The sequence below is a fragment of the Myotis daubentonii genome, chromosome 5 (genome assembly GCF_963259705.1).
Source record: "Myotis daubentonii chromosome 5, mMyoDau2.1, whole genome shotgun sequence".
NCBI lineage: Eukaryota > Metazoa > Chordata > Mammalia > Chiroptera > Vespertilionidae > Myotis > Myotis daubentonii.
The window spans coordinates 35,939,773-35,963,206 of record NC_081844.1 but is presented as its reverse complement, the minus strand read 5'-3'; the positions used below and the strand labels follow the sequence as shown (position 1 = coordinate 35,963,206).

Here is a 23,434-nt window from a genome sequence, read left to right as displayed (position 1 = left end):
GGGAAGCATAGCGAAGGTACAGTCAATTACCTTTTTTGTCTTTTATTAGATTAGATATTTTATTGATTTTTTTACAGAGAGGAAGGGAGAGGGATAAAGAGTTAGAAACATGAGAGAGAAACATCGATCAGCTGCCTCCTGCACTCTCCCCACCGGGTATGTGCCCGCAAGCAAGATACATACCCTTGACCAGAATCGAAACTGGGCCCCTTCAGTCCACAGGCCGACGCTCTATCCACTGAGCCAAACTGGTTAGGGCAGAGGGAGGTTATATCAGTGGGATGATTGGCAGCCCGTATAGTTTCTTTCAAAAAGTATCTTCCTTTGCTCAGTTCAGAATCCTCCGAGATGTACTTGGCTAAAATAGTATCCCCAGTTTCTCCCTATCCCAGCAGTGGGCAAACTTTTTGACTCGAGGGCCACAATGGGTTCTTAAACTGGACCGGAGGGCCGGAACAAAAGCATGGATGGGGTGTTTGTGTGAACTAATATAAATTCAAAGTAAACATCATTACATAAAAGGGTACGGTCTTTTTTTTTCAATAGTTTTATTCATTTCAAACAACACGGATCTGGCCCGCGGGCCGTAGTTTGCCCACGGCTGCCCTATTCTCTCATCCTGCTTTATTTTTCTTCATAGTGCATATCATTGCATTATATATACATTAGAGCAGCGGTTCTCAACCTGTGGGTCATGACCCCTTTGGGAATCGAACAACCCTTTCACAGGGGTTGCCTAAGACCATCGGAAAACACATATAAAATTACATATTGTTTTTGTGATTAATCACTGTGCTTTAATTATGTTCAATTTGTAACAATGAAAATACATCCTGCATATCAGATATTTACATTACGATTCATAACAGTAGCAAAATTACAGTTATGAAGTAGCAACAAAAATAATTTTATGGTTGGGGGTCACCACAACATGAGGAACTGTATTAAAGGGTCGCAGCATTAGGAAAGTTGAGAACCACTGCATTAGATGCTCAGTGCACAGATTTGTGCACAGGTGGGGTCCCTCAGCCTGGCCTGCAGGGATCGGGCCAAAACCAGCTTCTCACATCCCCCGAGGAGTCCTGGATTGCAAGAGGGCAGTTCTCAGGTGATGCACTCCAGAATTGGGTTCCCTCCTCTCTGGTTCCGACGTGTCACCCAAGAACCCCAGCTGCCAAGTCACTGCAGCTTGGCAGTTGAGCATCTGCCCCCTGGTAGTCATTGTGCGTCATAGCTACTGGTCAGATGGTTGGACAGTTGCTTAGGCTTTTAGATGATAGATAGATAGATAGATGATAGATAGATAGATAGATAGATAGATAGATAGATAGATAGAGTTAGATGATAGATCGATAGATATTTGGTTTATATTATTGTCTTCTCCACTAGAAGGTAAGTATTATAAGGGCAGGGGTTTTGTTTGTTCTCCACAGTAGCCTCTGTACCTAAAACAATTACTGACACATAGTAGCTTCTCAGTAAATATTTGTCATGTGAATGAATCCCTTTTTCTTCCCTAGATTCCAACCCTTCTTGCCTTCTCAGAGCCATCTCACTTCACTATTAATTGTGATCTTTCCTTTATCTTGAACCCTTCCATCTTAACTCAGTTTTTCCCATTTAATTATGCTGTCACTTCTAACATAAAATTTAAGAACAAATTTTTTTCACCTTCTCTCAACTTTTCTTTTCAGCATTCCTAACTCCTCCAACCTGTGCCTTTCCCATACCACCCACCAGAATGCCTCTCCCTGAAGTCGCAAATGACTTCATGTCATTAGTTCTGGTGCACAGTCTTCTTTCTACTTGAGCATTCAGCAGCACCCTCCCCCTTATATCTCTGACTCTTCCTGTTCTATCTACTTTGGAGATGCATCTTTCTCCATCTGGCCATCACATATCAGAATTCTTCAATATGTAGTCCTGGACTATAAGAGTCTCCACCAAAGGAATTTAATAAATGCTCAGGGCTTCCATAACCATCCAAACAATCTATATAAAAGCCTAAGCAACTGTTATTTTGGAACGACCAGTCACTATGATGCACACTGACCACCAGTGGGCAGATGCTCAACACAGGACCTGCCCCCAGCCTGCAGGCCCCGATTGCCGACGTGGCCTGCCGGCCAGGCGGAGAGACTTGGAGGTTGGCCGGCAGGCCCCAATTGCCTAATTGGGACCGGGCCCTCGGGCTGGGATGGGGAACTAGAGGTGGGTGGCAGTGGACGCCAGCGGACGCCAGCAGCAAGGGAAGGAGGAGGCGGGGAGGCAGGGAACCTGATCGGCCCTGATCACCGGCCCAGCCAGGGACCCCACCCATGTATGAATTTCGTGCACCAGGCCTCTAGTCTATAATAATAAAAGCGTAATATGCTAATTAGACCAGACATCCTTTGGACGAAGCTGGGGCTGCAGCTGCAGGATATAGGCAGTCACCATGCCTGCGAGGAAGGGATCCACTCTTCGAAGGGATCCAGTCATCGAAGGCCTACTCTTGCACGAATTTTATGCATCGGGCCTCTAGTATATGTATAAAAGCCTAAGCAACCGAATGACCAGTCGCTATGATGTGCACTGACCACCAGGGGGCAGACATTCAATGCAGGAGCTGCCTCTGGTGGTCAGTGTGCTCCCACAGCCAACCTCCCGTGGCCGGCCAACCCCCTGTTGTCCCTCCCCCCAGCCAGCCGGCTCCGATGGCCCTAATCGGGGTGGCCGACCAACCTCCCGCAGTCCCTGCCCCTGGCTGGCCAACTGCCTGCAGTCCTTCCCCCCAGCCTACCGGCCCCAGTGACCTTAATCAGGGCCGGTCAACTAACCTCCCGTGGCCCCTCCTCTCAGTGGGCCAACCTCCCACGGCCCTGATTGGCCCAATTGCCGGCCAGGCCTAGGGACCCCACCCGTGCACGAATTCGTGCATCGGGCCTCTAGTAACTTATAAATGTGCATCTTTAGTTAGTAATTCTCTTCTGAGCTCCAGATTCATGTTCCTAAAATAGTCATATATCCAAAGTTCCTCTCTTTGGTGTGCCTTTGAAGACACTTCAAAACTCAATGTGCCCCAAGTTGAGTTCCTTATTAGACTTGGTCCAGAAGAGGCGAGCAGCCACTCCCAGACTTGTTCCCCCCTCCCCACCTTAGTGGATGGCATCCTGTTATAAAAGCCAGAAAACTGGGAGTTTACTTAAATATACCCTTCTTGCTCACTCCCCATGTCAATTGAGTTTGTCATTAAGCCTTGTCATTTTTTTTTAAATATATTTTATTGATTTTTTACAGAGAGGAAGGGAGAGAGAGAGAGTTAGAAACATTGATGAGAGAGAAACATCGATCAGCCGCCTCCTGCACATCTCCTATTGGGGATGTGCCCGCAACCCAGGTACATGCCCTTGACCGGAATCGAACCTGGGACCTTTCAGTCCGCAGGCCGACGCTCTATCCACTGAGCCAAACCGGTTTCGGCAAGCCTTGTCATTTTTACCTTCTACAGTGCTCTAGAATCCAGTCACTTCTGTTCAGTGCTGCTGTAGTCATTGTCCTCTTTTACAGGCATTATTGCTTTATAAAGCCTCTTAGCAACTTTCTTCAGTTCTGATCTTGCTCCTGCCTGAATCCAAAGTCATCTTTTTGTGTAACTTTTTACTTTGAAATCACTTCAGATTTACAGAAAAGTTGCAAGAATAATACAAACAATTCCCAGTTATCCTTATCAGTTGTTAATATCTTATCACATTTGCTTTGTCGTTTCCTCTGAATGTGCATGCATGTCATTTTTTCTGAACCATTTCAAAGACACAGATACGATGCTCCTTTACTACATAAATGTCTGAGTGCCTATTTTGTAAGACATTCTCTACCTAATCACAGTGCAGTAATCAAAATCAGAAAACTTACATTGATTTCATACTAGTATCTATGCTTTATATCTTATTCATACTTCCCAAGTTACACAAATTCATATCTACATATATAAAAGCCTAAGTGATTGTTTGACCGTTCTACCAGTAGCTATGATGCACACTGACCACCAGGGGGCAGACGCTCAACACACAGGCATGGAAACATGGAACAGACTGATGAATCTCAGGGGGGTGAGGGGAGAGGGGTGGGCAGGAAGAGATTAACCAAAGATCTTTATGCATACTAGAGGCCTGGTGCATGGATTTGTGCACCGGTGGAGTCCCTCGACCTGGCCTGTGGGGATCGGGCTGAAACCAACTCTCTGACATCCCCCGAGGGGTCCTGGATTGCAAGAGGGCGCAGGTCAGGCCAAGGGACCCCACCGGTGCATGAATGCGTGTACTGGGCCTCTAGTTTTACTATAATGCCCTTTATAGCAAAAAAGAAAAATAGTGATACAGGCCCAGGATGCTCTCCAGATCACGTGTTTCATTTGATTGTCATGTCTTCAGTCTCCTTTAACACATTAAGCGCCCAGTCAGTCACTGGTGACTGACACTATACTTTCCGTCCGGAAGACAAAACAGGCTGAGCACTTAATGTGTTAATCTGAAGGAGTTTTGCAGTTTGTCTGTCTGTCAGGGCCTTGTCATTTTTAGGAGTACAGGCCAATTATTTTATTAGATTAGATTGGGATTATTTTTGGTAGGAATGCCAAACCAATGATGGAGTATGTTATCAGCAGGCACATGGTGTCAGTTTTCTTCAGAACCATCTTTTATGATTACAAATCTAGCCTCACCTCTCACTTATGTAAAACAATGATCTTTCATTGCTCTTAGGTTACATACCAAGTACATCTTGGTATATTAAGCGTTAAGCCTGTCCCTCTAGTATCTTGCTCTTTGTTTCATTTCAGTTTCAAAGAAATCTTATCTCCTGCCCAAGACAGTCACACATTGTTCTTTCAGCCATGAAGGCTCTTCTCCCCTCCTCTATCCCACCCTCTTTAGCCTACTTAGCCAGAGCTTATCGCTCAGATCATTTATGACTCCAGTTTCTTCACAGAAAGGACACGGAGAATGGCGTTCTAGTTGGATGAGGAGAGGTGGGGTCGGGGGAGTGTGTGGGACTCTTCTTGAAATTTCATTGGAATAACCTTTTATGTAAGGCAAGCATGTCAAACTCAGAGGCTAACATGGGCCAAATAAACAAGGTTTAAGTTTATGTGAGCCACAAAAAAAACAAAAGCTTCAGTTTTCATGGGAATGTAGGTTTATTTCTATAGAGACATGCTGAATACAAAGGGCTGAAATAAATGAGTAATCGTTAACAGAAAATAATAGAACATTTTAATAAAAATTAATATTTTGTCTTGAACATTCACTTACCAGACACTGAATAACTGCACAAATTAATAAGGGTAACGTAGATAAACCTATTTTTCTTATTCTCCGTAAGCGAAATATTTCCTGTTGCGCACACCAAACAAGTCAGTACAAAACTAATGACGTGGCAATCAGCTGCTAAAATATTTGCTTATTAGTATTAGTGGAGAGAAATGGTGCACCTGTGCATAAGGCGTGTAAGGAAAATGAATGCAACAGGATTATAGTAATCGGTCATTAGCGAACATTGTAGTTATTAATAATTATATATACAGGATATTGTAAAAATTAAATTACCAAATTTTTATTAAAACGTTTCTTACATACCGTTATATTGGCTGGGCTGCAAAAATATTCATTGTGGGCCACATGCTGCCACAGGCCACAAGTTTGACATGCTTGATGTAAGGTGTCCATGCCAGAGGCTGGTGAGAGTGAGGGGAGGAGAGTACTGAACCTCGTAGCCTACTTTCTCTGTTCCCTCCAAACCCTGTCCCTTGACCCAGTTTCTCCTTGACCCTACTACTATCCAGATCACCCTCAGTCGTCATAGAACCAGGCAAATCTTTTGATGTTGCCTACCAGTGGTGGGCAAACTCATTAGTCAACAGAGCCAAATATCAACAGTACAACGATTGAAATTTCTTTTGAGAGCCAAATTTTTTAATCTTAAACTATATAGGTAGGTACATTGTTATTAACTTAATTAGGGTACTCCTAAGGCTTAGGAAGAGCCACACTCAAGGGGCCAAAGAGCCACATGTGGCTCGCGAGGCGCAGTTTGCCGACCACTGGCCTAGACCATCCTGTCACGATTCGTACTACACTGCTTCATTGTTTTTAACAGCTTGTCTGTGTTGGGGTGATAGTTGATATGTCTGTCCTCCAAGAGGACAGGTATGTTTTGCTCACGGTCGTATCACCAGCACCTGAATGCTTGACACATAAATAAAGATCCATTGGAGGATTACTCATTCTCCTACACTACAAATGATGAGGCTGTTCTGTGTTTCCTTCTTCTGGAAAGACTTCCTCCATCTTTTTCTCATAGCTCCTATCCCTGCTCTCCCACAGCACTACTCACTGTCAGGATTTTTTGCTTGAGTCCTTAACACCTACTTACCCCATCATAGCTTTTATTTTATTCTATTGTATTTGCTGTTTACTATCTCCCTATACTAGAGTGTAAACTCCTCAGACTCAAGGATTAATTTATTTACTGTCATATTCTTGCACTTTGCATACATTTTCAGAATAAGTTTTATAAACATTTTGGAATGAATGAATGTAGTCATGCCTCTTTCATTATTTTCTGATCATAGAAGTAATGTATTTCAAAGTAGGAAATTGGAAAAATGAAAAGTATAAAGAAAAATTAATTGCAAACCATAGTTGTTCTGTTTCACTATTTTTCTAGGTGATAGGTTACTTTTAAATGCCTCCTTAGGTTATTTATTTACTTATGGGAATAATTTACCAAATTTTTTAAAAAATGGATTTTATATACATGCTTAAATCCTTTTCCCTTTGTTGCTTAAAGTTTACTAACTCTTTATGGTTTAGTCATTAACTCATTGGAACTCAGCAATCAAATATTTTCATTCCTGTAGTCAACATCCCTTTGCCATTGGGTGACACATTTCTGTGGCTCTTCATCTTTGCTATTGTTATAACATGGTCATGCTCTCCATCCCATCTACTGCCCATTTCTCAAATCCAAAATAACTATAGGTACTTTATTGAAGGCTGTGATATAAAAAAATGTTTAACTGAAGTAAAATTTTTACTTGAAAAAAAATATTTCCTAATAAGCAGTATACCTTTCCTAATCATTTGTTGAGGACAACTAATGGAATCAGTCACCGCTGATTGAAGGCTGATTTACATGTGATGGGGAATGGAGAGAATGCAGGCACTTTGATCCAGTTTTCTTTGTAAAGGGATGTGGGTATTGACAACCGTCACTTAGAGAGCATGCATGAAATGAGAACAGTACACATTGTCTTGGCATTGCAATTTTAAACTGATCTCATAGTAAATATATTTTTCAAGAAGTAAAAAGTCCATAGTGAAGACACAATGATTATGAAATGAGGTGGGAATTAAATGGCTAGTGACAATAGAATATTTCTCTGAGAGGTTAGAGCAGGAAAATCCCAGAAGTTTTTGTTTTTAAGCTTATCAGTTATAATTTATACCAACCAAATTTGATTGTCCTAGTAATATTTTTCATTCCCAAGTATAAAATCCAAAATTCTTGCTTTTGGTTAATAAAAGCAAAATGTAAACCGTGACTGTAAGCAAAGGGTATGTGAGACTTCATTGTACTTACATTCTTGCAACTTTTCTGTAAGTTTGGAATTCTGTCAAAGTTACCCCAAATTTTTCACTTAAAAAAAATTAGATGCATATATATTCAGGTTTTTAACCTTTCCTAGAAGATGTTTGTGTTTCTGTTTGGCTCTCATAGCTGTCACTTACTTACAAAATCAGACTCTGATAAAATTATTTTGACAAGAGGATAAGGGACTATATACATTAATTGAGTTTCTGATTATAGGGTCTTTTAGTCCTCAATCCTTACTTTGCCCTTAATTTTTACTTCACAGGCTAATTTTGTGGTGACGTGCTAAATTCCTTTTGCTCGTGCTCCTGACGTGCTTTTCTTCACACATCACCTTGATCATTAAGTTTTTCTTTTACAGCATTTTTTTTCCTGAACTATTTGCATTTTCATCTACCAACATAATTCCTCTGGTCAGATAGTAGATAAGGTTAAATCCTGAGATTACCAGAAGTGAATGATTTCTGAAAACAAACTATTTCAATATATCATATATACATGAAATTAACCTCACCTAATAATTACTAGACATCATTTTGTAACACTTAGGAAAACGAGCATCATTTTCCAGCATTGGAAACTCAAGCCACAGGTGACAAGTGACAAATCTACTTCTAAGTTGTGAATCCAGACTGTGAATTTGACTAGAACGCAGGCATTTTCATGTGCAGTGAATTCTGGCTGATAGGCAGCTGAGTGTTCCTGTCCGAGCCCCTGACCTCTCTCTCTCTGAGTCCTTCTCATCCACAGATGCTGGTCCCAGGGGGCCTCCCTTCCGGCTTGTCAAACACAAGCAAGGTGAAGTCAGGGCCAGTGACTGGAAAACTATAAAACGCTCTAATGTCTTATCTTGCCTTTTTCTTTATTGTTCTGCGTAGTGTTCTTTTCAGTTTCCCAATTTATTGCTAAACTGTTTGGCTTTTTAATGATCCATTGCCATATGAATCTTAAGCTTGATACAACAGGGTTCTTTCTTTATCTTTTCAATTAGTATTTTGGGTGAGCATCGCTGCCAATAATTCCCAGCTGTTTTTAACTTTATGGAGACAATATAGTCACCTTGAAATTACTAAGGATTATAATCTATTTAGCATAATTTAATTTTTTGTTTTGCAGTCCCAGGCTGTCTAATCTTCCCGGCTGGTCCCTAAAGGATGGAAATGTTTTCTTGGACAAGGTAATGAGTAACTGAAGTGTAGCTACACCCAGTGGAAAACCCTCTTGTCATACGAGGGCCACCCATCAGTAATGTGATTGATGGGCTCATCCCCCCGCCAAGCCCTCCCAATGTATTCTCCCTGAAAAAATCCCAGGATCCATGTAGGGTCTTTAGTACTTGGTGATTGTTGTTTTTAAGAGCCTTTTAGGGAATCCCTGTTCAGATTCAGGTCCAATTTTCTCATGTGAAAAAATTAAGAGCTGCAAATACATTTTATCACCACGAAGAGAAAACAATTATTTTTTATTTGCAATGAGATTTTCAAAGGTGATATTATTTAGAGAATTCCACCAACTATACGGCTGGAGGGAGTAAACTTTAAAAAAAAACAACTTTAAAATTCTCTAGTATGTGAGTTTCAAACTGCTTTTTCAGGGGTCAGATCAGGTAGGGCATTGTAAAATTTGGGTCTTTGGGGGTGAGGAGTGGTCACAGAAGGTTGCGGGAAGGTATTGTCATCATCTGATCAGATCACATTGACCTCTGGGTGAGGAATAGACTGAGTGCCAGTGTTTAACTTCCCAGGCGGTGCGTTCTGGGAGGATTAGGGTGAAAACATGTTCTTAGGTAAATTCGTGTGGAGGGCCTTTCAGACTACGTTCTATGATCTTATTCCAGCCTTTCCTGTTAGCCAGGAATGGACACTATAGTAGGTTATGAAAAAAAGAACATAGTTCTAGGAATCTAAGATATTTGGGGTCCTATCAACTTTAATTACTGATTAACAAGGCCTAAAGTAAATAACTTCTTTTTTCTAGGCTATTAAGTTTTTGACATTAGATTATCTTTTTTAAAAAGACATTTTTATTGATTTCAGAGAGACAGGGAAAAGGAGAGAGAGATAGAAACATCAATGATGAGAGAGAATCATCGATTGGTCTCCTGTCCGCCCTCCACTGGGGATTGAGCCTGCAACCTGGACATGTTCCCTGACCAGGAATTGAACCATGACCTCCTGGTTAATAGGTCGACGCTCAAACACTGAGCCACTGCGGCTGGTCAACATTAGATTATCTTCACAGTAATTTCTTCCTCAGATCATTATTTAGGCAGTTAAATTATAAATGAGAGACCAAAGGTAATAAAGGGTTAAAAACTTCAAAGCTCATCCATGCCATTCTTAGTCTTCTAAATCATTCTTTCCCATGTCTCAGGATTGAAAGACTGATTACGTTTAAAGATCCTTAAAATGATTCATCTAAATAAGGCATTTCCTTCCTGTAATAGATATCTATATATACAAAAGCCTACGTGGCCATTACGATCAGTCGCTATGACATGCACTGACTACCAAGGGGCAGATGCTCAATGCAGGAGCTGCCTTCTGGTGGTCAGTGAGCTCCCACATCCAACCTCCCATGATTCTTCCCCCCAGCTGGCCAGCCCCGATCAGCCGAGGGACCCCACCCATGCACGAATTGGTGGCACCAAGCCCCTAGTTGTTAAATAAAGAGGTGTTCTTTTTACAGAATTAATTTCTGTGAACTGCACCCAACCTCAAGTGCAAGCCAAGTGTATAATTTGAAATGAGATTTCCCTCACAGTTAACCCATAAAATTATGTGACATTCATGAGTTGTGCACCTGAAGTCAGTCTGACTCTTCTGCTAGCTATGAATTATTCTTCCCTGAGAAAGGCTCACAAGCATCCCATTACCAGTGCATTGTGAGCAAATGACTTGCTTGTGTACGTGAGAGCATTTCATTAGAGCAGTGAGTAAAACACAGTGACATTGTGAGTGCGCAGAATGGCAGGCCTGCTTCTGCAGTCAGGAGGGAGAGACTGGGAGGAGGCTCTGTCATGTGAGGTGGGCATGCCCTGGTGCGTGTAGCCTTGTGGGGAAGATGATTATGTAGCCAGTTTAAGACCAGGCAGAACTTTGAAATTTCCCAGGACTTACCTGCAATCATTTTTAACCTCATCCTAAGGGATTTGGGAGTCTTCTCCCATTGAACATAATTGCTTATTTGTTTTTAGCTGGCAGATGCATTATAATTAAGACCTGTTTGCAGCCTCTTTTTGGCTCAGCCTTTCACTGGTTAAATGGTATTCATGTAAAAAGAGGAATCAGAGTTTACACTGAAAGGTGAGGGGAGGAAATATTCTGTCAAGGTTCTGCTATGAGACTTGTAAAATTCAAAAGGAAAGTAATATATAATTAGTACCCTATCTTCAAATAAGGATTGAGAGTAAAATCATTCAGACTGAAATATAAATATAGATACACTAGAGGCCCGGTGCATGAAATTCATGCACTCTGGGGTGGGAGGGGGGGAATCCCTGTACCCTCTCAGCCTGCGCCCTCTCGCCTGTGCCCAGGAGCCTCTGGGGATGTCTAACTGATGGCTAAGCCGTCAGTCAGACATCCTTAGCGCTGCTGTGGAGGTGGGAGAGGTTTCCACCACCACTGCTGTGCTCACCAGCCGTGAGCCTGGCTTCTGGCTGAGCGGCGCTCCCTCTGTGGGAGCGCACTGACCACCAGGGGGCAGCTCCTGCATTGAGCATCTGCCCCCTGGTGGTCAGTGCATGTCATAGCAACAGGTCGTTCTACCATTTGGTTGATTTGCATATTAGCCTTTTATTATATAGGATATACATAGGAATATATAGAAATATATGTTCAGTGACTAATGAAAACCCAATAGAACAAAATTCTTGTTCTGGAAAGAGCAAACTGTCAACCAAACTACATATCCTATCTAATAAAAGAGTGATATGCAAATTGACCATCACTCCAACACAAGACAGCTGCCCCCATGTGGACACAAGATGGCCAGCAGGGGAGGGCAGTTGGGAAGGACCAGGCCAGCAGGAGGGGGCAGTTGGGGGGGGACCAGGCCTGCAGGGGAGGGCAGCAAGAGAGGACCAGGCCAGCAGCGAAGGGCAGTTGGGGGTAATTGGGCTGGCAGGGGAGCAGTTAGATGTCGATCAGGCTGGCAGGGGAGTGGTTAGGGACTGATCAGGCTGACAGGCAGAAGCTGTTAGGGACAATCAGGCAGGCAGGCAGGCAAGCGGTTGGGAGCCAGCAGCCCTAAATTGTGAGAGGGATGTCTGACTGCCCATTTAAGCCCGATTCCACACTGGGCAGTCGGACATCCCTTGAGGGGTCCCAGATTGGAGAGGGTGCAGGCTGGGCTGAGGGACATACCCTCCCCGCCCCCCCCCCCGCCCCCCATGCACGAATTTCGTGCACCAGGCCTCTAGTATATATATAAAAGCCTAAGTGACCAAACAACTGGTTGCTATGATGCTCACTGACCACCAGGGGCAGACATTCAATGCAGGAGCTGCCCCCTGGTAGTCAGTGTGCTCCCACAGTGGTAACGCCACTCAGTGAGCTTATTGAGCAGTGGCGGCGGCAGGTGCAGAGGAGCCAGAATGAGCAGGAGTGGTGCAGTGCCTACTCAGGGCTCGGGCTCCTCCCCGGCCGCTTCACACACCTGCAGGGATCTGGCCGAAACTGGCAGTCAGAGATCCCCCAAGGGGTCCCAGATTGCAAGAGGGCACAGGCCAGGCTGAAGGACCCCACTGGTGCACGAATCCACGCACCAGACCTCTAGTTTTTTTTTATAAAGTCATAGATAGCTTTAACTGGGTGGTACAAGAAATCCTCTATAGATTTCAGTTTCAAGTGTCAGTGAGGGAAGACAGAAACTCTAGTGGCCTTCTGGAGGCATTGCAGCAGACCCTGTTGGTGGCCCACTGTTCAGTGTGCTCTACCGTACTTCCAGCTGCCAATCCCTGGATGGTTCTCCAGAGAGTTCTTCCTGCAGCTCTAAAATGCAGAGGTTGCTATATAAGTACCTCAAATTCCATGTCCCCTGGGTAGGATAACTCCAGGGTGATTTATGCACCAGAGTGTCCCCATGGATTAAGTCCCCCTTGCCCACAGAGGTGTATAGCTCAATAATGCATCCATTATTGGCCCTCTTCCTTTCCTTTTGTCACTTGCGCACCCTCCCCCTGTTTTTCAGCACCTTCCATATAAGCTTGCACTCACCCTTTTCTTGGGGATATTTGTGTGGGAGTCCAAGCTAAGGCAGGCATATCCAATGTGGTAGGTCATGAGCAGTGTGGCGAGTTGTGCTACAAATATGCTTTTTTCTTTTGGATGATTACATTTGGCTTATAATCTCAAATAAATTGCATGCTCTGCAAGGACAAAGATTATATTCATGACGATAATGGGGGGGGGGGTAGTTTAATTCCTACCTTCTACTCTTCATCCCCCTCCTTACTTGCCCCTTGGCCCTGATTGCATAATAAAATTACTGGAGGTGCTCGTTATAAATACAGGTTCCATGACCTCATCCCCAGAGTTTCTGATCCCTTGGCTGTTAGGTAGGGCCCAGGAGTCTTGACTCCATCAGTGTGCCCATGTGTATTCTGATGTTGCTATTATTCGAGAAGCACTGGGTCATGAATTATGGAAGCAGCATGTGTCCACACGGCTTCCTCGAAAAGCCATCAAGAAATATGCATTCAGGTCCTGAGTCTGCCACCTACCAGCATTTGTTATCCTGAATAAGATACCTAACCTCCCTGAGCCTACACTGGAAACAGTTGGCCTGCATAACCTTCTAGCTTCTCTCCAACTCTAGCCGTCTCTGATTCTTCATGGAAAATTTGGTTTGAGGATGAAATTTCTTTGTTGCTGTATCAATTGGATATTTCTCCCTAGAATTTTTCCTTTTCCTTTCTTTTAGGAGCTGAAGGAGTGCTCAGGCCATGTATTTGTGGATTCTGTGCCTGAATTCTGCTTACCAGAGGTAAGATTAAAGTGAATCTCACTGTAGAAACAAAGCATGTCTCGTCATCTCTCAAAATGAAGTCAAGAAATAATTTTAAGGGGCTTAGCTTCTCTCTTCAAGTTGAAATGAATCTGTTATTTCAGCCACTTTGTTACACAGCTGAAATATCATTTAGGAGTTCTTTCTGTTGTCTGGGCATCATTTGTCACTCTCTTCCTCCTGTTCCTAGCTCTTTCCATAATCCCCACTGACACTTGTGCTCTTGAGCAAAGTAAGGAAATAGCTCAGACCTTTGTTTTGTAATTACAGTGCCTGTGACTTAGATTAGCCCTACTTCTCCTCGTCTTGCTTAGAGTGGGTAACTGGGAATTGCTGTTCTTCAGCCAGTGCAGCAAACTGTAAAGTTTCTTGCTGACCTGAAAGATCACATTGAATATTGCTTGAAAGTCACGAATTCTGAACTGAGTTATGGATATCTGTCATTTACATATTACCATCATAGTGAGACTCAGTATAAGAGTCTTGGGCCAGTTTCATCCTTTAAAGGAAACAGAGATCAGTTTCCATTAGTTTTAAAGGAAACGAATCTCGGCTGACAGGCCTAATCCCCTGAGTGGCCTGGGCGCTCTCAGCGGACAGATGGAGTGCAGGGGAGCCAGTAGCTAATCCGGGGTTCCTGAGGAAATCAGTGCAAAGCTGCCATCCTGTCTTCTCCTTGCCGCCCAATGGATCATAGCACCTGTGGAAAATTCTTGCACAGTCCACTGCCAAAGAGAAAAGAAATGGAGAGCTCTTTCCCTTATTTTTGTCCTCTCTTCCTCTCTTTCCATTTCTGCACTTTCTTTGATACCCTATAGATAACCATTTTTCTCTCTTCTAAGTACGTGTATGTGCCCTTTGCTGTACCCGAGTGGAAGAAAGGAAGGAAACCAATGAAGGACGTGGTCATTGAAGGTAGCAGCAAAGGGGGAGAGTTTGAGGTAAAGTAGTAAGAATAAGGGTGAAGGAAGACAGTGATCGAGAATCCTGAGCTCTCCCTGCCTGCAGTTAGCCTCCCTGTCATCTTCATTTGTCATCGAGGAACTGGTGGGGCAGTTCCCCATCTGTTCAAAGACTCCTAATCCGGTGCTGTGTTTACTTCCAGTGCACCACACACGGCACTGACTGCTGCACCCTCGTTTACGGACAACAGTGTGGAACCTGAGTTGGTGTTCTCATGACTTTTTTGGCCTGCTCCATAGGTTGCTAAACTTTAAAATTAGACAATTACCATTTTGCAATTCAGCTTTGGCCAGCTCAAAGAGTATTGATATATTTAGGATTCTAGAGCCGTATAATTTTTTTCAACTTCTGTCATAACTTATAGCTTGTATAACAAGTTAGTAATAGTTGCCGTTTTAAGGTAGAACCAGAGCATTGCATCATCAGGAGAAAATAGGAGAGTCAGAGGATCAGGAGAGACATGCTTACTAAGCCCAGACTTCACTGACTTCGGTGAGTTGTGCAGACCTAACCCCAGTCCTCATGGAGTTTATAATTTATAATCTTGTATGACTACCTAAACATCCTACTGTCCCCTAACTTCTACACCAGGGACTGCATATAAGGCCCAGGACAGTATAATAGGCAAGCAATAAATTGGGGTAGTTTTGACCCCGTTTATGGGCTGTAGAACCCAAGTGTCCATATACAGTTTAAAATTAATTATTATTGGATTTCACTGAGTAAAAGTATGTAAGTAAATATATAAATGTGAGTATATAAATGTGGCCTGGATATTAAATTTATTTCTCAGATGGAAAAATGTTTATGTAGACACTGTTGACATGTATGCAGACAGAGTATATATATGTATTTTTTTCCAGATGTCCCACCAAATTTCTCATCATTATAGACTCTGGGCTGATTTTGTTAGACATTAAAGAGAAAAGTCAAATATTCTTACGCAGGTCCTGTACATGGCAGGAAAGGAAGGTAGAGAAGCTTCGGAGCTTGGCTGTTGCCTCAGCTGTCCTTCCCCGTTTTCTTCTGGGTCTGTCACTCTGCCTCTCTGTCTTCATGTCTTTGTGTAAAAGTGTTTCTAGACCCGGAGGTCATGGCTCGATCCCAGTCAGGACACATGCCCAGGCTGTGGGCTCGATCCCCAGTGGGGGACGTGCAGGAGGCAGCCGATTAATTATTCCCTCTCACCATTGGTGTGTCTATCTCTCTCTCCCTCCTCCTTCCTCTCTGAAATCAATAAAAATATATTTAAGTAAAATCAACAATAAAAGTGGTTCCAGAGTGGTGGCGGGGCTAGGACCAGCAGAATGCTACGTGACCTTTCATGGTGAGGGCATTGTCTGGGAAGTGCAGTGTACGACATGGGGTCAAGGGTGAGTAAGTTGAATACTGTCATTAAGCCGTTGTTCACACAGATTGCCGTTGCCCTCGGCAGTGTGTAGCTTTTGACCTCGAATCTGCATGCCGCCCTCAGGAGCTGAGTATGCCTCAGCAGCCTTATTAAATTAACTTATTTCATGTGTCAAGTCACTCAACCAGAAAATACCCACAGCAAAATGGTACATTGTCTCTGTCATTTGCAAAGACGGCACAGACATCTCTGTCACTTCTCCGTGGGGGACGTACTAGGGCAATGACCCGTTCTTCCGAAAGACTTCCTCGACTCGCCGCATGCTGTCCTCAGTGCACCATGCGCTTTCCCGGGGGTAACTTCCGTGAGGGGGACTCCGTGGTTGAGGTGATTGCGTCTCAGCTTTCCCCACAGAAGGTGCTGCTTATAACTGCATCCCTCCAGCAGCAGAGCCGAGGCCAGTCGTGTGCCGGCTGTGCAGCTGGAAAGGGACAGATGAATCAGCAGGATTCTTGACCCGAAAGACATTTACTATGTAAGGGAGAAAGTGATACTCGAGTTGCCATGGTACAGAGTAATCGCTGCCATAGAGGGACATGCATGAAGTGCTTGGTGGTTCTGAGAAGTGGTTTCTTCCATCTGGGCAAATCAGTAAGAGGATCATTTCCTTAGAAGAGAGTTCTCATAAAATTTACTGAACATGGTAGCATTTTTCCCTCACCTGCCAACTTGTCTTTGCCATTTTCACATGACCTTAATGGGAAAAGGGGTAGATTTGGGGTTAAGACTAGGGTAAAATAAGAGTATAATTTCCTTTTGTGACTGCCACTACTTTTTTCTTTTCTTTCCTTTTTGGCGGGGGGGGGGGGGGGGTATGGGGGGGCGGTTATATCCAGCACTAGTGGTCAGAAGTTACCTTAAAAAAAACAACAAAAGTCAGTTCCCGCCCTAGCTGGTTTGGCTCAATGGATAGTGCATCAGCCTGTGGACTGAAGGGTCCCAGGTTCTATTCCAGCCAAGGGCACATGCCTGGGTTGCAGGCTCGATCCCCAGTGTGGTGCTTGCAGGAGGCAGCCAGTCAGTGATTCTCTCTCATCATTGACGTTTCTATCTCTCCCTCTCCCTTCCTCTCTGGAATAAAAAAAAAAAGAAAATCGGTTCCCACGTTTGACTTTGGAGGAGCTGCTTTCTCTGTGCTGCTCCCTCAGCTCCCGCAATCCGTGGCGGGGCCGCATTGCATTCTAGTTCCCCTCACAGGCTATATTGTGCTGTCTCTCCGCTGTGTTCCCTGGTCTCACCTGCCAGGCAGCATTTATCCCCACAGGGGTGACTCAGAACTAGCTTTAGTGCCTCAGGGCGCTGCTGGTGTCCAGGCTGCGTTCTTGGTGTTAGCCCTCCTGTCCTGCTACCCAACGTCAATATCAGGAAACGTCCTAAGGTGAGAACAGAAGTGTCGCAGGAAGACCATCATCACTCCGTAGCACCCAAACTACTCTGCATTCTGACGGCATCCCCTTTCAGTCGCAGCACGTTGATCTATGGGCTCGCAACAGATATGCATCATCCCCTCTCCTTTCTTTTCAGACAGAGCTAATAGATCTGTCTACGGTAGATGTGATCCTCATCTCTAACTACCACTGCATGATGGCGCTGCCCTACATCACCGAGCACACCGGGTTCACAGGCACGGTGTACGCCACCGAGCCCACCGTGCAGATCGGCAGGTGAGACACTGCTCTACCCCGTGAGCATGAGGCCCAGCGCTCCTTCCCTCACTGGTGACTGCTTAATAGAGCGCTGTGCCAGGAGTGATCGTTACTTCCTCCCCAGCAGCCGACCCGGAGGGCAGGCATGAATAGACAGCTCTCTAGATAAAACAGATGGTCACTGGACTCTCCCAGAGACTGATGCTGCCGGTAGTCTTCACTATCTTTTTTTTTTTTTTTTTGAATCAAAGCTGGAAGAAGGAGTTCCTGAGACAGGTCCTCTGTGCAGATGCTAATCAGGGGAGGTAACATTTGATAAGATGCCACAAATATGCACTGCAAAGAGATTCAGGAGAAAGGAACAGCATATTTAAGAAAAGAAATTTTATTACTTTGCTTTCAAAATGTCCCCCCTTTTATGGGTTAGTGCGGACCAAATGCAGACAGCGTGTAGAAAACAGGATAAGTCACTAGATGGGTAAGTTGTCTGGACTGTTAGACTGAAACGCCAAACTCCAAGGAGTAAAACCTCAGGCCTCCTTTGACTCAGAACGCCCTGCTGTCTCTTTCTCTGCCCCTCCCGAGCCTTCATGGTTGCTGCAAGTAACCATAGCATCAGTTAGTGAGAAGAAAGTTACTCCAGGGAAAAGAATTGTGTTGAAGCAAACTAATAAGTGTGGTATAAGATGAAACTATCAAGACCAAAAGTATGGGTTCTAGTGTCTTGCAGAAGTCCAACAAGATGGAGTTACTGGAAATAAAACAATATGTCCTTATTTTTGTGTTAAATCACATTACCTGCAGTGTGTATAGGAAAATGTAAAGGATCTGAGGAAGAGACATTATAGGGCCATAAGACATGGGAGGTGATGGATCAGTTTCAGTGGGAGGATGAGGTGAAAACATTGGACTCCAGTCTGAAAAAGTTAGAGCGGTTCTCCTGAAAGCTGTAACCAGAATGGTAATGAGCCTGGTCCCAGATCTTAGATGCTGGGACTCACACTGCTCCTTCAAGTTTTAAGGAGGGGTGGTATTAGGAATAAATAAATAAATGGAAAGGAAGTGAAGATGCTCAGCATGCAAGTGCGAATACATCTGTGGTTGATGGGGACCGGATTGGGGTCCGTACAGATCATCTCTCCTGGGTTACGCAAGGGGTCTCATGCTGTTGAAAACCTGCTTCCAGCTTATTGGTCTTCCTGGAGTTATCCAGGATTCTGACAGTTCTCTGTGCATGAACCCCTCAGAGCATGCGGACCATTGACCCCATCGAGTGGGTTATTTCTTGCATCCCCTCCGCTGTGGTTCTGTGATGGTCCATCTCTCGATGTGCACAGCCTGCCTTTGGTAGGTCCTTGAGTTAGGCCTTTAGGATCAGTCTTTAGAGCAGGGGTGGGGAACCTTTTTTCTGCCAAGGGCCATGTGGATATCTACAGCATCATTCGAGGGCCATACAAAATGATCATTTTAAAAATTAGCCTGCTGTACTTGGTCAAACATTTCATTAGCTCACCCATCATGCCTTGGCAGGGCCAGACCAAATGATTTCTCAGGCCTTATATGGCCTGAGGGCTAGACATTCCCCACCCCTGCTTTAGAATATTCCATATGGAATGTTATTAATCCCTAAGACACACATGAAGAAAAACTTTACCAGTTTAAATTGGTCATTTAATATCATTTTCTTTTCTTTTACTTATCTATTTTAAATATATTTTTATTGATTTTAGAGAGGAAGGGAGAGAGATAACAACATCCATGATGAGAGAAAATCAGCAATAGGCTGCCTCCTGCATGCCCCAACACTGGGGATCGAGCCCGCAATCCGGGAATCAAACCGTAGTCTCCTGGTTCATAGGTCAAAGCTCAACCATTGAGCCTCCTGGCCAGGCCATTTAATATCATTTTAAAAATCTTACCCGACCCCTGCTGCCACAAATAGCAAGTACTTCACAATTTAACTTTTTCTCCGTTTGTATTTTTAGTTACATAAAGGCAGCGATCTTAGAGTGAGAATTAAACCAGATGCCTATCTATTTCAGTGTTTGGAGATGAAAACATGCCAGGCTTGTTTTAAAGGTGAACTAAATCATTCATATTCCAAATTCTTAACTTGGAAATTCAATAAGAAGCTAGATTTGTATTCAACTTTATGTAAAATGGTGCCCACATTCATATGCAACAGAGGGAAAGATAATTGGGGAGGGAGCAGGCAGACAAGCCCGTTTCTGTTGGATTCTGTGTTAGAGTGCGGTGTTTCCCTAGTTCTTCTATGAATTTTCATCACTTCTTTTGTTTGATTAAACTCAGGCTTCTCATGGAAGAGCTGGTGAATTTCATTGAAAGAGTGCCCAAGGCGCAGTCTGCCTCCTTGTGGAAGAACAAGGACATTCAGCGGTGAGCAGAAGGCCTGTATGCCCCCCTTATGTACAGCCTTAGATTCTTTTCTCCCTGTTTATGAAAGGGTTATGTTTGATTCAACCAACATAATTTGAGAGGCAACCATGCCATGGGCAAGGTATTGTGCTGGGCCTGGGAGTTTTTAAAAACTAGTAAAACAATTATCTCTGTCTTTGAGGTATTCAGGAGTCGGTGGAAATCAGACAGCAGGTAGATTACAAGTGGGATGGATGCATTAGATTTGATGCTTGAACACAGCACTGTGGGCTCTCAGAGAATGAACTCTGCTTAGGGAAGCTGAGGAGGACTTCCTTAGGAGTGACTTTCTTCTTAGAGGACGAAAGGACTTTTGCAGATGGAAAAGATTCAGGCACAGCAACCTAGGATATAGTGTATTCAGGGAACAGGGAGAAGCTCAGGGTGGATTAGATTGGGTAGAGTAGAGAAGAGAGGATGAAGCTAAAGAGGGAAGTTGAGGCAAATAATGAGGAAACTTAACGTGTCACGTTTGAATATTATTGAGAGTGGGAAGTCCATCAGTGGAGGTTTATGAGGAAGAGAATGACATGATCAGGTATTTGTTCTGGGGAAGGTAACTCTAGCAGCATGGAGAGTGGATGGAAGTGTACAGATGGGGGCAGGAGACCAGCAGGAAGACAGTGTCAGAAACCCAGAGGAGAGAACAGAGGCCTGAACTAAGGCAGTAGCAATGAACATGAAGGGTCTAGCTTAAAAGATATTTCTGCAATAGAATTGAAGAGAATTGGTAAGAATTGTGAAGAAGCTGAGATGTTGTAACTAGAAAGGTACGAGGAGCCCTGAGTGGAAGCCAAGGGGGGAACCCAGGCTTGCCAGTGGTCTCAGATACTGCAGACGGATCAGCACGTAAGGTGGATGAGGCCCTTGGCTGTGGACATTTCAGAGAGGTTAGTTTCAGTGGCCCCTGGATCAGAAACCAGAAGATAAGAGGTGATATAAGTAGAAAGATAATAGATGAGGCAAGGGGGCAGCTTGGTTCCACTTCAGTGCTCTCACACTTCATTGGCAGCGAGGACACTAGTCAGACCTAACATACTACAGTGTCTCTAATCCTGCCCACTGCTGCCCTCACCTCCAGGCACCACAGTCACCCAGCCTCTGGGCCTGGCATCCAGAGTCAAGTCAGGGCTCGTCTGTGACTTCTCAAGTAGCATGTGTTCCACAAACTGACCAACACCCCTCTTTTCCATCTGTCTTGCCACCGAGTTCTCTTTCCTTCTAGATCAGTGATTATTCACCATCTAATAATCTAACATTAAGAAAGTCAAGAATACATAAATGTAGCTAGGAGAATGTGCTTTGTTTTTATACTAGTACTGTAACTATTTCAGAGTTTGAGCATGTAAATTTCCTCTATGCATTCCTTTGTATGAATTATTTATTTTATTTAGTGTAGGTAGCCCTATTCTCAATGTTTTATTTAATACATTTATTTTTTATTTTTTTCGATCCACACCCGAGGACATTTTAATTGATTTTAAAGAGAGGAGAGAAGGAGAAAGAGAGAAAGAGGTAAACAGAAACATAGATGTGAGAGAGAAACATGAACTGAACCCGCAACCCAGATATGTGCCCTTGCCAGGAATCAGTCCCACAACCTTTTGGTGTATGGGACAATACTCCAGCCAACTGAGCCACACCGGCCAGGGCTAAATTTAATTTTTAACATTATCATTTTACAGAAGAGAAAGCAGGCACAGAGAGGTTAAATAACTTGTTCAAGATCACCCAGCTACTGAGCTATAGTAGGATTTGGATTCATACCCAGACAGTCAGGCTAGTCTGGTTCCAGAGTCTGTGCTTTTAACCACTGTGCTGGACCGCCTCTTGGATACACACACATTTCTTCTCACATGTGTGTGAGACCCCGTTCATGTGAGGAAGGAGGAAGGGTGTATAACTGCACATTCTCTCCTGTGTCTTACGGATCTTCTTCACACCTCTGTGTCCTCACTTGGGGATATGGTGTCTGTCTGGTTTGGGGTTAGGAAACGTTTTCTCTTACACGCACATGTCTGAGTCTTTACATGGTTACCTGCTTAATACAGAGACCCCTCCTCTCATTTTGCATTTGTATTCTCTGCTCCCTTTCCTCCTGCCATTGCTGTACCTTCTACCCCTTTTCTTTCTCTCTCCCACGTGCTCCCTGAACCACATTGGACCCAGGTCTCTACATCCCTCCTTGGAAACCAGAGAACTTTGTTTCCTTTCCCCGTGGAACATGTATGCCTTGGCTCCCCTTACTTCCTCCTTTTAAATTTATACCCTTTATAATATTCTGCTGCAAATAATTTTGGCACACCAGAAATGACGTTCAAAGGTCACTATTTCCTGACTCCCAAACCCTGGGCCAAGTCTTAGGAAGTTCCAAGTCCTTATTTTTCCTTTTCTTCTGTGACCTTGAGCAGAGTCCTTGGCAGTTTTCCTTTGCCTCCCATTTATAAAATACAAGATAACTGGCTTACAGAAGAAGTGCTATTGTATATTAGGGAGAGGTGAATTGAGCTTGAAGAAGCAGAAGGGTAGGGTGGGGCTGAAAGTTATTTTTTAAGAATCTTAGAAAATCTACCTTTTAAAAAAGTGCTAATTGAAATAAAATCTTGAATTTGCTATCTCGCCACCTGGTGGGCAAAATTCAGACTTGAAAACCAGCTGGGTTAAAGGAGCAGAAGGAATAACTTGTGCTTTTGGAGAAAACCATATTTCATTATTTCATATATCATGACCATATTTCTGATCCTGGTCAGGTATTTTGTTTTCACTTTTGAGCATGAGTTGAACTATGCTTATTGATAGAGAAAGAGGAGAGTCTAATTATTGGAAAGAATATATTGAGGTGTTAGAAAGACAAACCAAGAAAGCTGCATCATCTTTTTTCTCCTGGGTAAGCTCAGCATACATATCAGAAATGGCACAAGAATTTGAAGAGTTATTTTATAGTTGACATCAGACAAAAAAATCCTTTTGAAATATCCACCTAGAATTTAACCTTGGCCAGCGTACAAAAAGTGCTTCATTTGGGCAATATTTATGCTAAAGGATTTATGTCACTTTAAAATTTTTCTGTCACAAGCCTCTTGATCTCTAGGGCCCCAGAATACTATGGCGAATGATATTGAGAATCACTGCTTTTTGCTGTCTAGTACGTTGACATTTTCCCCAAGTTCTCTTCATTTGTTGTTGTTTCTTTTTTTTCTTTAATTTCTGCACTTTCCTTATCTGATTCCTCTAAAGTAGGCATCACAAACTCAGGTGGTTCCAGGCATGGGGAAGAGAAGCATAGGAGTGAGGGGAGAGCCAGGAAGTGTGGATCAGAGACCTTACCACTCTAATG

The 23,434-nt window shown here is 43.7% G+C and overlaps 1 protein-coding gene across 2 annotated transcripts in view; it reads left to right on the top strand.

The window, feature by feature from the left end:
- INTS9 (integrator complex subunit 9) overlaps window positions 1-23,434 on the top strand; it is a 104,842-nt gene that overhangs the window by 34,849 nt on the left and 46,559 nt on the right. For both annotated transcript variants that reach the window (XM_059697574.1, XM_059697575.1), the window contains exons 3-6: window positions 8,749-8,809; window positions 13,558-13,620; window positions 17,540-17,679; window positions 19,972-20,058. In XM_059697574.1, coding sequence (XP_059553557.1) covers window positions 8,749-8,809; window positions 13,558-13,620; window positions 17,540-17,679; window positions 19,972-20,058 — 351 coding nt within the window. The remainder of the gene's footprint in view (window positions 1-8,748; window positions 8,810-13,557; window positions 13,621-17,539; window positions 17,680-19,971; window positions 20,059-23,434) is intronic.